The 14,657-nt window shown below is 42.4% G+C and overlaps 1 protein-coding gene across 16 annotated transcripts in view; it reads right to left on the reverse strand.

Moving 5' to 3' along the window:
* Positions 1 to 14,657, reverse strand: part of nrxn2b (neurexin 2b) — a 633,241-nt gene that overhangs the window by 335,158 nt on the left and 283,426 nt on the right. For all 16 annotated transcript variants that reach the window (XM_053860769.1, XM_053860768.1, XM_053860772.1 and 13 more), the window contains 3 exons: positions 8,920 to 9,081; positions 2,455 to 2,893; positions 427 to 810 (listed from right to left, as the gene is read on the reverse strand). In XM_053860769.1, coding sequence (XP_053716744.1) covers positions 427 to 810; positions 2,455 to 2,893; positions 8,920 to 9,081 — 985 coding nt within the window. The remainder of the gene's footprint in view (positions 1 to 426; positions 811 to 2,454; positions 2,894 to 8,919; positions 9,082 to 14,657) is intronic.

The raw sequence follows: 14,657 nt of genomic DNA on the forward strand, positions 1-14,657 counted from the left end.
GATGTGCTGATGAGGCTTCATGAAGCGGTGTCTGTTTTCAGAGCCCACTAGGGGGCAGACACTGCTCTATAATCTGTGGATTTGGAAACAACCATTTAAATTAAACCTCTGATAAATTTTAAACCAACCGAGTTTCGTTTCTCTCTATTTGTTTTACATTTTTAGGCTTTTACAATGTGTCTGTGCAGGTTACGTTCAGAGAGATTCATTTTAATTCAAGTGACTGATTTTCAACTGAACATTTTAGGAAGTGACTGCTGAAGGTCACGTTGCCCTCCGAAGTAAAATTTCATTTTGCTCTTTAATTAAAGCAGTTTTTCCCAGTCTCCAGATATAAATGGATCTCTTTGCTGAATGCAAATTTGAAAATGGGTTTCAAGCTCCAGGTTATTCCGGCTATGAGAATGTGAAAGACTCTTAACATACCTATCTCACAGTTCATTCCGAGGAATCCGGTGCCGGTGCAGTCGCATATATAGCGATTCCAGCCTTCCTTGCAAAGACCACCATTGCCACAGGGGGCGCTGCTGCATCTCTTCTGTAGCTCCCGGGTGCAGAAGCTACTGACGCCCATTGCACTCTGGATCTCAGACAGGCGACGGACGTCCCGGCTCTTACCATCGATGAAGAGGTCCCTGACGCAACCCACGTAGCCATAATTTAGCAGTGCGGTCCACACCTCAGGTGGCAATATGAGCTCCGATTTGGACTCGGGCAGGCCACCTAGGAACATGTCACTGTCCAGGTCAAGGATCTCACTGCCCTCTGGCGAGCTGAAGGGCATACTGCGGCTGTTGACTGAGATGGATCCTGGGAGACAGCAAGACAAACAGTCAAGAAACCTGTGACTATGTAGTGAAAATGAAGACGTCAATCTGATTTGGGGGAGGTGGAACGCAAAAGATGACAGAAGCAGGAGAGAGGATCTGGCTAATGTGTGCGTAATGGGCAAATGGAGGAGAAGGAAAGCAGAATGCAGCGGGGAGTGCGTGAAACAAAAGCGCTCTCTTTCTGTGATTAACGACTCCATCTTAATTTTCTATTAAAAGCCAATTACAGCAGGAGCACTGATGAGATCACTCACACACCTCCACACGCACATTCACACTCACACTCACACTCACACACACCAATACCCATTATACCACACCATTAGCGAGCAATATGACTGTGCCTCTCATCCCTACATCGGTCACCACACTCCAGATGTCGGTGTTTGTGTTGGAAGAGAGATCACAAGATGGAGGAAATCCTAGCTATGTCAATACCAGATTTGTCCTTTTTATCTACACTGTCATTCGGCATCTGGCCTTCAAGCCAGTTCTCTAAATATGCTTTGTTTCACTCAAGTATTCTGCTTCTGTCCGTCTGCTACTCTAGGAGGGAATTGATTTGCAAACAGAAGAGTGAATGTCTTGAAATAGCGATGTAATATTGATGAAAAACAATCAGTTCTATCATCTTCCACTTACTCCGGGCGTTTTGCTCAGCTCCGTATTCAAAGCTCATTTTATTCAGCCTCCTCACGCTGTAACAAGGAGACCTGAGTGCGTGACTGATTTATCGTTTTTATGTCTGTTTTGTGCCAGAAAAATAATGTTTTTAAAATGTTAATTTTAGGTTTAATTCATAAATAGTAATATACCAAATCGCTGCACGCAACTGTGAGGTGATCTTACTGTTGCAACGCTCAATTTATTGCCCATTCTCGTGATGGGCTAATGAAGTTACATGAAACTATTTCTGCATTTTCAGAGTTCAGCAGGTGGCACTTTGTTTACAAAGAGTGCCTTTTTTGGACTCTGATAGCATTATAAAAGCCTAAATAGCATTAAAAAAAAGTTGATATTGCAGTATGAAGTAGGAATGGCAGTGCCACAAAGCACACACACGAGACAGTATCCTGAGTGATGGCTAGATGAGGCATCATGAAAGAGTTCGCTAATTTTCCGAAGCCATTCGATGGCGCTCTTGGTTTCCAAAATGCGTGAAGTTTCGTTGAAATAGTTCAGAGCCATACTATATAAAACAGACGATGTCATCCAGTGGCCTCAAAAAGTACACAAAAGTTTGGCACTACATTGACGTGCCATCCAAGCAGACAGACAGATAGACAAGACAGACAGGGAGACAGGAAGACAGACAGACAGACAGACAGAAAGGGAGACAGGGAGACAGGAAGACAGACAGACAGACAGACAGAAAGGGAGACAGGGAGACAGGAAGACAGACAGGCAGGCAGACAGACAGACAGACAGACAGACTGACTGACAGACAGACAGACAGACAGACAGGCAGGCAGACAGACAGATAGACAGACAGACAGGCAGACAGATAGACAGGAAGACAGACAGACAGACAGACAGACAGACAGGAAGACAGACAGACAGACAGACAGACAGACAGACAGACAGACAGACAGACAGATTTACTTGAATGCAGAGCATGGCTCACCTTTCCTCCCCTCCCTCTGGAAATCCACATGACACCATTCCCCGTCATTGACCTTCTTGTTGCTGGCCTTCAGTTTGGTTTTTCCAGAGCCCATATCTATGAGCAGGTACAAATAGCCGTCCAGCAGCTCCATGGCAAAGTAATCTGTCTTCAGCTCCCGCCCCGGTTTCTGTTCTTTGGGACCCTGAGGGCGGCCATGGCTGAACAGCAGGAGTCCGCTCGGCTCCGTGGTGCGGAAGTCAAAAGAAATCGATCCCGTCTTCTTTGTGTTCCATTTCGGCAAGGAAATGAAGGACTCAGGGGTCTCGAATGTGACCGGGTCCAGGGCTGCCACGTCCTCGCAGCGGAACACAAGATCGCCATTTAAGGTAATTTTCGGGTCCCGCTCGATGGCCAGTCGGGACAGCTCCAGCTTGAAGTCGTTATTCTTATACACCACCTGCAAAAGCAGAAGAAAAGGTACGGATCAGTTGGGAGATTTCATATCTATGCTCTTCTGTTTATGTTGTATGTTGCCATCTATCTGAAAAAAATGCATGTATTGTAATATTTATTAGAGGATTTTCTGTTAACTTATTAACTGTACTGTAACTGTACAGACATAGATTTATCTTGACGTATACAGTAGAACAAAAAGCTCATTTACATACATAGTTTAACACAAAAATGCATGATGACGCTGTTGCGCTGTTTGAGCTAAAACTCTTGTTTTTTAAACAAATTGTGTCGAGGTGCAGCCTTATTTGCATTCCATTCCTTCCGTAGATTCACTGAATCACAGTGAATGATTAGAGAACAGGTGAAAAACAATCCACTTCAGGGACGAAACCAAAATAGCATAACCGGGGTACGAGTTTAAGGGCAAAGTCTTCTCCAAATTGGAACTTAGAAAAAGTTGTACTTTTGGAGTTTTGACGTCCAGCTGTATGAACACATTTTTCAACATCATGTCCAGCTCTCCTGTTACTCTCTGCTGCGGATGCCACCGATTTTCCGTCAAACCTGTCCGTCAGAGAATCGGATACATTTCATTGACAATTTGGCTCAAACAGCCACAAACCTCAGCGATGCTGCAACGTCAACCAGCTAGAAGTTGCCTTGTGTAGTTTTGTGTCATCGGATCACAAAGACATTAGTTTGTGAAAGCGCTAATCCACACATATATTTCTGAAAACACAGCAGAGAGACGTCAGCGAACATCCAGGATAAAAGCTCGGCGAGAGATCCAGACATGCTGAACGTTGCCTGAAGCTTTAATGCAAATGTCTCTGACAGCCTTTGATGAAACACTATTGTTTGAGCTCAAAGTGTGTGTCCATGCCTCACTGTTTCCATTCATAATGGATTAAGTGCTGAAGGCAAAGTAAATTATCCTTGTCTTTTATAGTTTTAGCTCTTTTCATTTGCTGAACGTCCTGTAGACAATGTTTCAGAGACACTATCCTTAAGGTAGCTGAGCTGCAGAGAAACTCATAGCTTTCATGCTTTACCTGGAAGATTGTTCCCTATATCGTGTAATGGACGACATTTATGTCTCCATTACTTCAGCATGAGTGACTCCTGGAACAAAATTTGATTTTGTGCCATGTTTTTCTCCAAGGGCATGGGGCACTTTTTTAACCCTGACACTGGTTCCACTTCACACTCTTCACTGTGGAATGCAGATGGCCATCGGTTGCCAAAGCAAAAAAAAAAAAAAAAGATTTTTATAAGTTATATTTCTAAATAGTTGAAGCTAGTCGCATTGCTTCTAGCACATAAGCAACTGTGCTACAGATAACTTAAGGACAGCAGAAGCGCTCATAAATGTGTATGGGCACAATGACCAGACAGATTTAGTATATGTACGTGCTGGCAAAATATACGAAAGGCAACTTGCCCACCTGACCTCAACCCCTGATGCGGAGGAGAAACGGTTGTACTTCGAGCCGTACTATAGCCAGACAGCTTCTTTAAGAGGGAGTCAAACCTCTCTTGGTCATCACCCAAAGCTTTTAGCTGAAGGGAAAGTGCTTTCAAAATGCACCCTTTTGTTGCAGCACGAAGCATGAAAAGTTTTCTCAGCAAGTTTGAAATTCTCCTTCTTGTAGCCAGGCACCTCAAGTGGTTGGGTATGTACAGTGCCAAAAGAGTTCACAAGAATTCCACAGAAAATCCACATATGGCTCTCCAGTTGAATGACGTTTGACTCATGTGAAGCCTGAGAGAAGCGGCCACAGAGCGAAAAAAAAAGTGTTATTTACTTCTTTTGCGATGTTCCAATAAATATTTCACATTGGTGATGCAGCCCCTCTGAAAATCTGTCACCAGCTGCCACTGTCGCGTAGCATCCAGCTATTTTCATCATCCCACCACCGCACTGTCTGTCTCTTTCTCTTTCGCACCTACACAGAGATTTCATCAAAAACAGCTCTGGCTATTCTTAATCCTGTCCTTATCTCTTGGACTGGTCACAGCACCACATGCGCACCTCACCTCATAATATTGTCATTAAGAGAGATTAGTGCAGGTGATTAGTCACACTGGCAGCTGTAGTGGCTGCTATTTCCATGTGAGCGCAAATGGCTTAAGGTGTAGGTGGATAAACCAGCCGCAGGAGGGAGAGGTACATTCTGCTGGTATGAATACAGCCCTAATCCAGGAAAGCACATTACATGTATCTTGGAGTCTTTTCAACCAGTCATTAGATTAAACCATCAAACAAGCTGGTTTTGACTGACTGCACTCTTTCAATGTATCCAATAGCTGGCAACATGGTGGTAAAATATGGTCAAAAAAGTCCAGCCTGCTTCCAACTCTGGTGGCCTGCTCTGACATTTTTATTTTTATTTTGAGACTTTGCGGCTTCTGCATGCATGTTAGTCATGGAGTTCAGCCGTCTGGAGGCTGGAGTCTCTCTGCCTGCATATCTAAATAGCCCCGCCCAACCACACCCACGGCCACAGGAGAATCTGCACAGTGACGATCTGATCAACTGACTTCCACTTCTTAGACTTTATTTACTTCTATTGCAGCATGAACATGAGCCGACCCTTCTCTCCCTGGTCATGGACTGTTTGTTCCTCTTCCCTCTGGCAGGAGGCTACGGTCCATCCAGACCAGAACCTCCCGTCACAGGAACAGCTTCTTCCCCTCGGCCGTCAGACTGTTTAATTTGTGATTTTATTTTATTTTATTCCGAAGCACTTTCCTAGTTGATGGGATCCCCACTGACCATGACCATAAATTTGACTTTGATTCTGATTCTGATGAATGTGTAGGTGTCCGACGCTCTGACAAGAGGATGTTTTTTTCCCTCAGTACTTCTGTCTTCTGTGCCACTCTGATCACCTTATCGGAACGTGAAAGTGTGAGTGTAGTAAAAGAAATTCTGTCGCCGGTCAGTGTTATCAAGCCTCTATCAGCAGTCTAGTTTCATTTGCTTCACACTGTCTTGCTTGAAAGGTCAATACTGTTAATCAACCATTCAGACAGCAGTCTGTCTTAACAAGTGAAATCATCCTCTTTAGAGCTGCTCACTCTCCACATCCGCCCATTGAAGCATAAGTAATAAACACAGTGTATGGACATGAACAACCAGCTTTCACTCGTTCTTCTTTCATCACTTTGCCTTGTGGGTGGCTCTGCATTGAATGAATGTCATAGGTCTTCCTTTGAAACCAGACCGTCACCCCGAACACGTTCATTCTCAGGGAGTAGATGAGATGGTGCTGAATCCTTCCCCTTGACCGGCTTTGTTGAATTGGGGCAAAAAAATGGAACAGATTGAGGACCTGTGTCTCTGGTATATGGACACATTTTCGGACCCATTCTGACCACAAGAGGGGCGAAAATCCAATGAAAATTGTTAAATTATATTAATGAATATTAGAATATAGAGCAGTTCACATATAACCGTGAACCGAATAATTGCCTGCTTTATCCTTAACAACTTAGTTCTTCACAATTTAAAATAAATGAGTTGCTAAGTGCATAATGTGCTGGGGTATCTGCAGTAAAGTAAAGGCCCAAGACTAACTGAGGTACAGTAGAGGGGTGTAATCTAATGCGCTGAATACTTCATGGAGTTTCATTTGCAGTAGAAAGCTCCCGCTGGACAGTTGTGCCCAGGGGCCTCATTTATAAAGTGTTTCATAGCTAAGCACATGATGGTCTGCGTACAGAGAAAACATAGGACATGCCTACACAGAAGCCTTCCAGATTTGTGTGCGTACGCTTCAGTTTATAAATCGCACGGTGGATCACTTCCATCTTCCATGACGTAACCGGTATGTGGGACATCAAGCGTCCTGACAGACGTCAGTGAAACACTAAAGCAGCCTCTCAATAAATACAATTTTAAACGCTACCGAAACTAATGGTGACACATAATGTTTTTTACTGTTTCAGAAAGAATTTGGATTAAAAGCAACTAAAATGTTTCTGTACTTAGTAAAAAATAAAAAGCTGCAAATATTTTATCCATTTAGTGTTTGTTTTGTCAATTTATTTGCAACTCTGTTGTTCAAAAAGGTGTTGAGTGTAGAACTGCATCATAAAGTAATTGAAAAAGAGGTCAGATGCCGCTTTTATTGTTAACAAGCTGTTTCATTTCAAAATGCTCCTCCTTCAGGTAGCTCATGTAATAATTGAAACTCACCATTTAAAATCCTTGGGCAGTAAATGCTTTCCCAAACCATGAGGTGACATCTTTCTCAACTGTGGAAGCGTCCGGAGCTGTGCATGTATATTCACGTCACCTGGATTTATGCTTCAATGCTGATGAACCATCAAATATTGTGACTTGATCCAAAGGTATACTCACTGGTGTTCGGCATTTTGCTCACCACGTTTTAACAGTTCCATCTAGTCTGCAGATTTTGTCACGCAAAAAAAGTCAGAATCAATAAAACAGGTATGCAGGGGCGGGATTGGCAGGGAGGGAATTTAATAGCGAGGAGGGGGCCGAGGGCGTCCAAGCAGTGCATTGAATCCGTTGAAGAAATCAATTTTTAATTTGGCCATGGCGATGGCAGAGCTGGCAAACCAAGGCGGCTTCCGTGGACTTAATTACACAAAACTGGCCTCAAGAAAGAGGAGGGATCATGAGGTGATGAGAGAGTGGAGAAGAAGGAGAAGGAGGAGGAGGAGGAGGAGGAGGAGACTTCAAGAGAAAAGAAGTGTGAAAAAGGGGGATAGCAAGGTCACACACTGAGCTATGAACACACACGTATGATCCCTGCATGTGAGAGACAAGAACACAAGGATTGCTGGGATGCCTCTGCGCCTGGAGCAAGGTGCCCAACCGGATCAAAGGCACTTGAAGAAAATGGCATCATAAAAGTCACGCCTCAGACCCAAACCTCTGATAACTGTATATAAATACACTCTTCTCTCAACAATGCAACCTGAAATCTCTGTTCACTGTTTCACCATAGCTGGGAACTAGCAATGGTTTTTAAATGCTTATCTGGATTGGTTGTAACAAAACTGTAAATATATGCCAAACAGAGGTGGACAACTTGGAAAACAGTGTTGGCAAAACCCATGCTAATATACATTCCCTTATTTGAGAACATGGTTGCAAAACCAAAAGTCCAGTCTTGAGAGATGCACCGGTGTCTTGATGAGCGGAAAGTTTCATTGGAAGGGAAGTTTCAGTCCCATCGGGGATCCTTCCAGCTTGCTGCACAAATAATGAAAATGTATTTCTAAAGGCGTAATTAAGTTAGAGAGGCAGATTACTGTGTGATCTATTAAAACGGATGGCAAAAGTAATTACTTATTCAATCAGCGTGGTTTTATGAGAAAATGTGATGGCGCCATGTTGCGTCTCCATTCAAGTCATTACATTTACAAGGGCATAATACATTAAGCTGTGATTGGTGCACTTGACAACTGGTTTAGCAGTAAATTGAGGCAGTGGTGCAAATAAAACTCTCTTCGAGCAACAATTTAAAAGTTTTTATGAGTCAATTGTCCTCCATAGTACTGTTATTCCTTTCACATCTTCAGCTAGTAGCTGATGTCTGTTCACCAACTTTAGCAAAGGTTTCAAGGACAGACTAAAGTTTTACCAACAACATTGAGAATTCTTCTGTTGGATTCTCACCTCACCATTCAATGCATCACAATCCTAAAAAGCAACCATTTTGAAACTATGAGCTACAGAAGAGCCCATACGTGAAGGGAAGGGCTACTACCATCCGAGCATCAGTGATGCTTTACAATTATTAATAAAACGGGAACATAACATACAACATCGTAAGATGGTCGATACAAGGAAAACATAAACAGATCCAGACTCTGGACCACTCCCATGGTCGAAGAAGCCAAATATTATACAGCAGACGGTGCCATCTATTGGCCTCTGAAAGTCAGGACACTGTTTCATTGGCCCCGTTAATAGGTACACCGAACACATACAGGGCTCTCAAATTTCCACATATTCCTCAACTCTTTGTCCAAGAAAGAACAGTGACTTACATCTTTGAGGCAGCCCATGAAGTTGTTGCTAACTGGTGAGCCCGGCAGGTCAGCGGTGTTGGGGCTTCCTCCGATGTAGAAGAAGTCATCGGAGCCCAACATAGTGTAGTCTTCCTGGGTGTAACCAGTGGTGGTCAGAATACCATCCACGGAAATGGTCACCTGGCAGTGTCAGGGACAGCAAGAGAGGAAGAAAGAGAGCAGGGGTAGAGCATGGCGAGAGAAAAGAGGAGTTACGAAACAAAACAGAGAAAAGTTGGATTAAGCACCAGGGATGGTTCGAATGCGTAGTTGTAGTTTGAAAGATGTCAATCATGGTATGTGTTTTCATCTGTGGAGGGCAGTTGCTTTAGTTTTGTGACTAAACTACGCACTTGCAGAGATAATGGAAGTGGTCTGAAAAGTCATGAGTGGGGCTGACAAGCTTAACTATCTCCAACATCTTTTTAATTTTCAGGCGCTACTGCAGGCTGACACCACTTCGCGTCAAATCTTTCATAAAACATTGTGATGCAGCCGAGGGCCTGAATGATGCGAGTTTGACAAGCGTAATATTGCCATACCAGTATCGATATTTCTGTTAAACTGCATGTGTCTGGTATTCATGACCTCACTGTATCACGTTTTGCAACTGCACTAACCTCTCTTCTGTGTTATACTGCATGAGTTGATAAAAATAAAGGAATTTTTTGCGCAGTTTAAATCACGATACATTCACCAGGTATTGCTGCCAATCACAAATAACATCGTCATCTGACAATTTGAGTCGAAAGGCAGGAGATGTTCATTGTTTCAGCAAGTTGAAATCACGTCCTTGCTATGTTTTCATGGGGACAAAGTGGCATTCGGGGGGAATCGAGGATTCGATAAAAAAGCCTAGTGATGCTTTTTGGAGTGGTAATTATTAATTTATCATTATTCATGTCAAAGTTACAGTGAGACCACAGATAAGCACAATGACTTGACACCAAACTATTGACATTGAACTCCAAGAAAGAGAGCTTCAAGGAGGAGACAGATTTTACAGGGAAATGGAAGCCTGCCACGATCTATCGGTTGAAAAAAAAAAAAAAATAGTCCTATCATTTTTCAGTCTGTTTTCAGCAGGTACCTCAATAGTCTTCAGGATGAATACACAACATAAGATGTCCTGATCTGTTATGAAGGCCCCAGCATATTGTCGGATAAATTTGACCTGAACCATAAAGGGCTTGGGACAATTGCCATTACATCGCCACAGAAAATGTTTACATTCCAACAGTCACGTGAGGTCATCCAGCGTGCCTGTTTAAAGCTGACACGACAGGTGAGGGAATATTTGGATGGGCTGCCAAGTACTAAGCATGTTGCCACAGACAAAATGATCGTGTTTGCTGTGGGAGGGACGTTTATAATTAGCAACAGATTTATCTTCGAATTATTCCAATTAGCAGACTTGGAGGGAAATGACAAAGAACAAAAAGCCTCAGATCCACATCTCCTGTGTCTGCATAAATGCAGGCGCAGAGTAAACTCAGCTCTGCGGGTAGTCAGGTACTAAACCATGTGCTTTCACTACCAGTGTTGGACTAAGGACATACTGGTGGCTGAAGTGGCTCATCCGAGGTGTCGTCTGTCTCTTTGTGTAGCATATAGCTTCTCACTTTTACACACTTTAAATGAATAATGAGGCTTCTCTACACCATTAGTGAGAACACACTCACAACAGGGCTTCTTTCAAGCATGTAGATATTTGAAGGGGAAAATGTGTGAGGAGCTTAGATGACCAGAACGCAAGTTGTCTTTTCAATATAATTCAGTAAGAGACCTTTTGAAGAAATAAAACCAAAGCAACTGCACTACACAGATCAACCCCACATAGGGTCTTGTTTTTGTTCTCATCGTTGTTCCTTGCTGTTGCCATTTGCTCCGTACTTTCCCTCTGACCAGGGCAACCCATTTTTATGTCTGCCGTTCTGTTTTCTTTTTGAGTGAGATCTCAGCAAGCCTTTCAGAGATTGTGCAGCTGTCAAGAATTTAAGAAAGACTGTTAGAAAAATGCAAACGACTCTCGCTCCACAAAAAAAGAGAGACACCAATCTGCCAGACACCTGGTTTAAATATTAATAAATAAAACAACATACCTCCTTTCTCTATCATTTTTGAAAACACATGAAGTATTCAGTGCAACAGAAGGAAACACATTAAAGCAAAGCAAAACAGAAGAAACTTTTTTTTTTTTAATTGTCTTCAATAAATATGAAACATCCCTCCTTGACAATAACCTTTATTCAAGTTCACGCCAAAATAATATTTTCCATTTTGTAACACTTGTGCTTCAAACTTTGTAATTCAGTTGACTACATTATTTCAGCCCACTTGACAGGCTCTTAAATCTACTAAAAAATCAACAATTTAACCGACAGATTTATGCCTCTGGCAAACACCCACTGCCTCATTCTGACTGCTGCGTATGAATATTCGCTGAGTCAGAGGCCACTATTACACATACATTTGATTAATCAAACATATTCTTGGCAAATTAAAATGACTGATCATAAATAATGTATGTTTAAGTAATTAGATTTTGTGCAACGTGGATTAATCTCAACGGCTGTGCCTGAAAGTTTCAGACCAAACCCAGGGACAAATCCCAGTACGTCCAGAGAGCACCACCAGACCATCTTGGCCTTCTAAATTTTGTCCCCAACAGGTTTAGCTCAGAGATGTTTGGTCTCAAATTCCAACTCAAAACATCTGTTTTTTTGCAGCACAAAATAGCCTCACACTTCCATTTGAGGATCATCGTCGACATGAAGAACCTCAAGGGTGACAAAAAGTTTATCTACAAAACTGAAAAGTAGCTAAATATCGTCCTGCCAATGTACTGGCTATCTCTCCTCTGTACATGTCCAAACCATCTCAATCTAGCCTCTCTGACTTTGTCTCCATGTGCTGTCCCTCTGATCTACTGCTTCCTGATCCTATCCATCCCACTCACTCCCAGAGAGAAGCTCAACATCTTCATCTCTGCTACCTCCAGCTCTGCCTCCTGTCTTTTCCTCAGTGCCACTGTTTCCAAACCATACAACATTGCTGGCCTCACCACCGTTTTGTACACCTTCCCTTTCATCCTTGCTGACACCCTTCTGTCACAAATCACACCTGACACTTTTCTCCAATGATTCCATCCTGCCTGCACCTGCTTCTTCACCTCATTCTCATACTCTCCATTGCCCTGGACAGTTGATAATATATGAATAATTGTATTGTGTGACCATGGTTGTTATTCTTTTTCTCTCTGCAGCAGGTTCAGAAAAGGAGGCTCAATTTGGTGGCAGAGGCACAATATGCAACGCATCTTCAAGCTGCTGAAAAACATATATAAATATCAAACTTTTTTGTCTAATAATAAAACAAAAGAGGAATATGACTCAACAGGAGGCTTCAGGTCGCTGTGCATGCATGACTGTGTGAATCCATATTACACAAAGCAAATCAGTTCAGTTCTTGCACTGGTCGATAAGCCAGCCAGGTCTGAGTCGACCGGTTGTGAAGGCCGAGCTACAGGAACACCGGAGAGGTGTTTGGGTTATACACATAGATGAAATTCATTGAGTGCTTTTGCGCAAATAAAAGTGACATGTGATCTAAAAATACTACTGTTGTGCTCATCCAATTGCTTGACTTAATGGGTGCCCTGGATTTAAATCATCTCAGTTAAGAAAAATGACCTCGATGAGTCACCAGTTCCATACTTGGAATATGACTTATATGGCCCTTGTGACCATGGTTTTGACTCGTAGTGCCCAAGTGGACCTGATCACAATCGGTACAGTACTGCGCAAACCAAGTGACATTAAATTACGGTGACAGACCGTGTGTTAACCCTTACCTCAACTGTTGTTATTGGACATGTTGGACGGTTTGGTAAAGTGCCGCATGCAGCAAATGCAGTGGGTGGGAAACATTTCATTTCAGAACTTAATGTGTAAAATGTGCCACATAGAGGCTGACATCTGTGTCACGCTGAGACTAAAAAAGTCAATTTCACAATAATCGTTTTGTGACCTTGTAGATTGAGAATGTGTTGTTTCAAACTCTAACTCTATTGTATTTGGTGCAAAGAGACTTTTCCGTCACTTACCTTTGGTTGGCTGCTCTTAGTAGTAACTTGAAAATAAGACAACGTTGGATAGAGAGAGGAGATATGGACTTGTACAAACCAGGTAACGACACAGGTGTCTGGCAGATTCCTTCACAGCGGTCTGATTCAACATCAAAGCTAACCCGAAAGATCCCTTTGTTAGTGAAAAACAAAAGGGAAGGTTGTAAGGGAACGTTTCTGTCTTTTGAAGGTTAAAAAGGTTAGAGGGTGAACAAAATCGGTTAGTACTTTTGTCAGTAAGGGAAAAGTCAGACACAAAAATGGTTGTTAGTACAGTTAAAACAGCAGATTAGTAACAACGTTTGTTTTAGTAGATTTAGTTGAGGTTGTGTCTGAGGAGTCTTTTAAAAGTAAAAGGCCCTCTGGAATTTGTTCAAACCAGATCCACGCTTGGATTGAAGATGTTTATTCCATATGACAAGGTTGTTTATCGAAAGCAGAAACAAAACGAATCCATCCAAGGGCAACACATGCATTAAAAAAAGGACAGACAATTGAAGACAAAGAGGAATTTAATGAGACACAACACAAATGTGAACAAAAGTCTGGCAGCATGCAGACAGAAGGTAGAGAAATGGACCGAGTTTCCTGTGGGGTCAATGAAATCAGACACAGAACGTGAACACGAGAGTGCGCAAACTCAAACGTGCTGGAGTTGGTCAGCATTTGCAGCAATGTCAAGGTGTCAACAAGCAACAAAGTGAGGGAACCAAAACAAGATGGCTCACACGTGAAACAAAAGATGAGAGGGGGGAAATTCATGGAAATGGAAAACTAAAAGGGGGGAGAGATCATCCCTGTTTGGTGAAAAGAGCACCTGCATTGCACTACATTTTTATGACGTCTCCCCATGCCCAGCACTTTTTAGACAAGAGTGTACGCACTCCACTCATTTGCAGGGCTTATTATGCCTCCACTGCAGTTCTGGTGAGAGTTGAAAATTGCTTCATCATATTTGTCAAAATTTTTAGCCGAGTCTGAGTGACTCACTGGCTTTCCAAACACTTATGACAACTTCCTCCAGCTCGTGTTGGATGACAGATTGGCCTGATTTATCCCCTCTGGGCACGGCGCCGCTCTTCACCAGGGAAATGAATATCTGTCTCCCCCGCTTCACTTTCCCCTTCTGAAAATGTTTTCCAGGGTGTGAGGTCATTGTTTGTTTTAGTAAGTTAATTTTGTGTAAAAAAAATGAAAATAAATCCAAGCAAAAAGGCTGTGGCTCACATGTTATATGGCTATTTTGATTATATTAGGAGTGTTATATATGAATGTATATACGTTAGCCATGGTATATACATGAACATATATACTTAATGTAATCCTTTGTTGAAAAACGACAACAGAAAAATCAGAAGAGGGGGAGTTATTATCATGCAATAGGTGAGGCCAATAAATTATAAGCAGTATAAGTAAGTGTTAGTTTCAATGAGGTGTTTGATCGCACACAGGTCACCTTTTTCACGCAGTTTTCTTTTTTTCTTTCTTTTGTGGTTGTCATGCTTTAATAACATTTTGTTTGCATCAAACTGTTGCTTGTTTGTGTATAACTGAAGATAATGGATAACTTGGTATCCTCAACTCAGCATTG

This window comes from Synchiropus splendidus, chromosome 3 (genome assembly GCF_027744825.2).
Source record: "Synchiropus splendidus isolate RoL2022-P1 chromosome 3, RoL_Sspl_1.0, whole genome shotgun sequence".
Taxonomy (NCBI): domain Eukaryota; kingdom Metazoa; phylum Chordata; class Actinopteri; order Syngnathiformes; family Callionymidae; genus Synchiropus; species Synchiropus splendidus.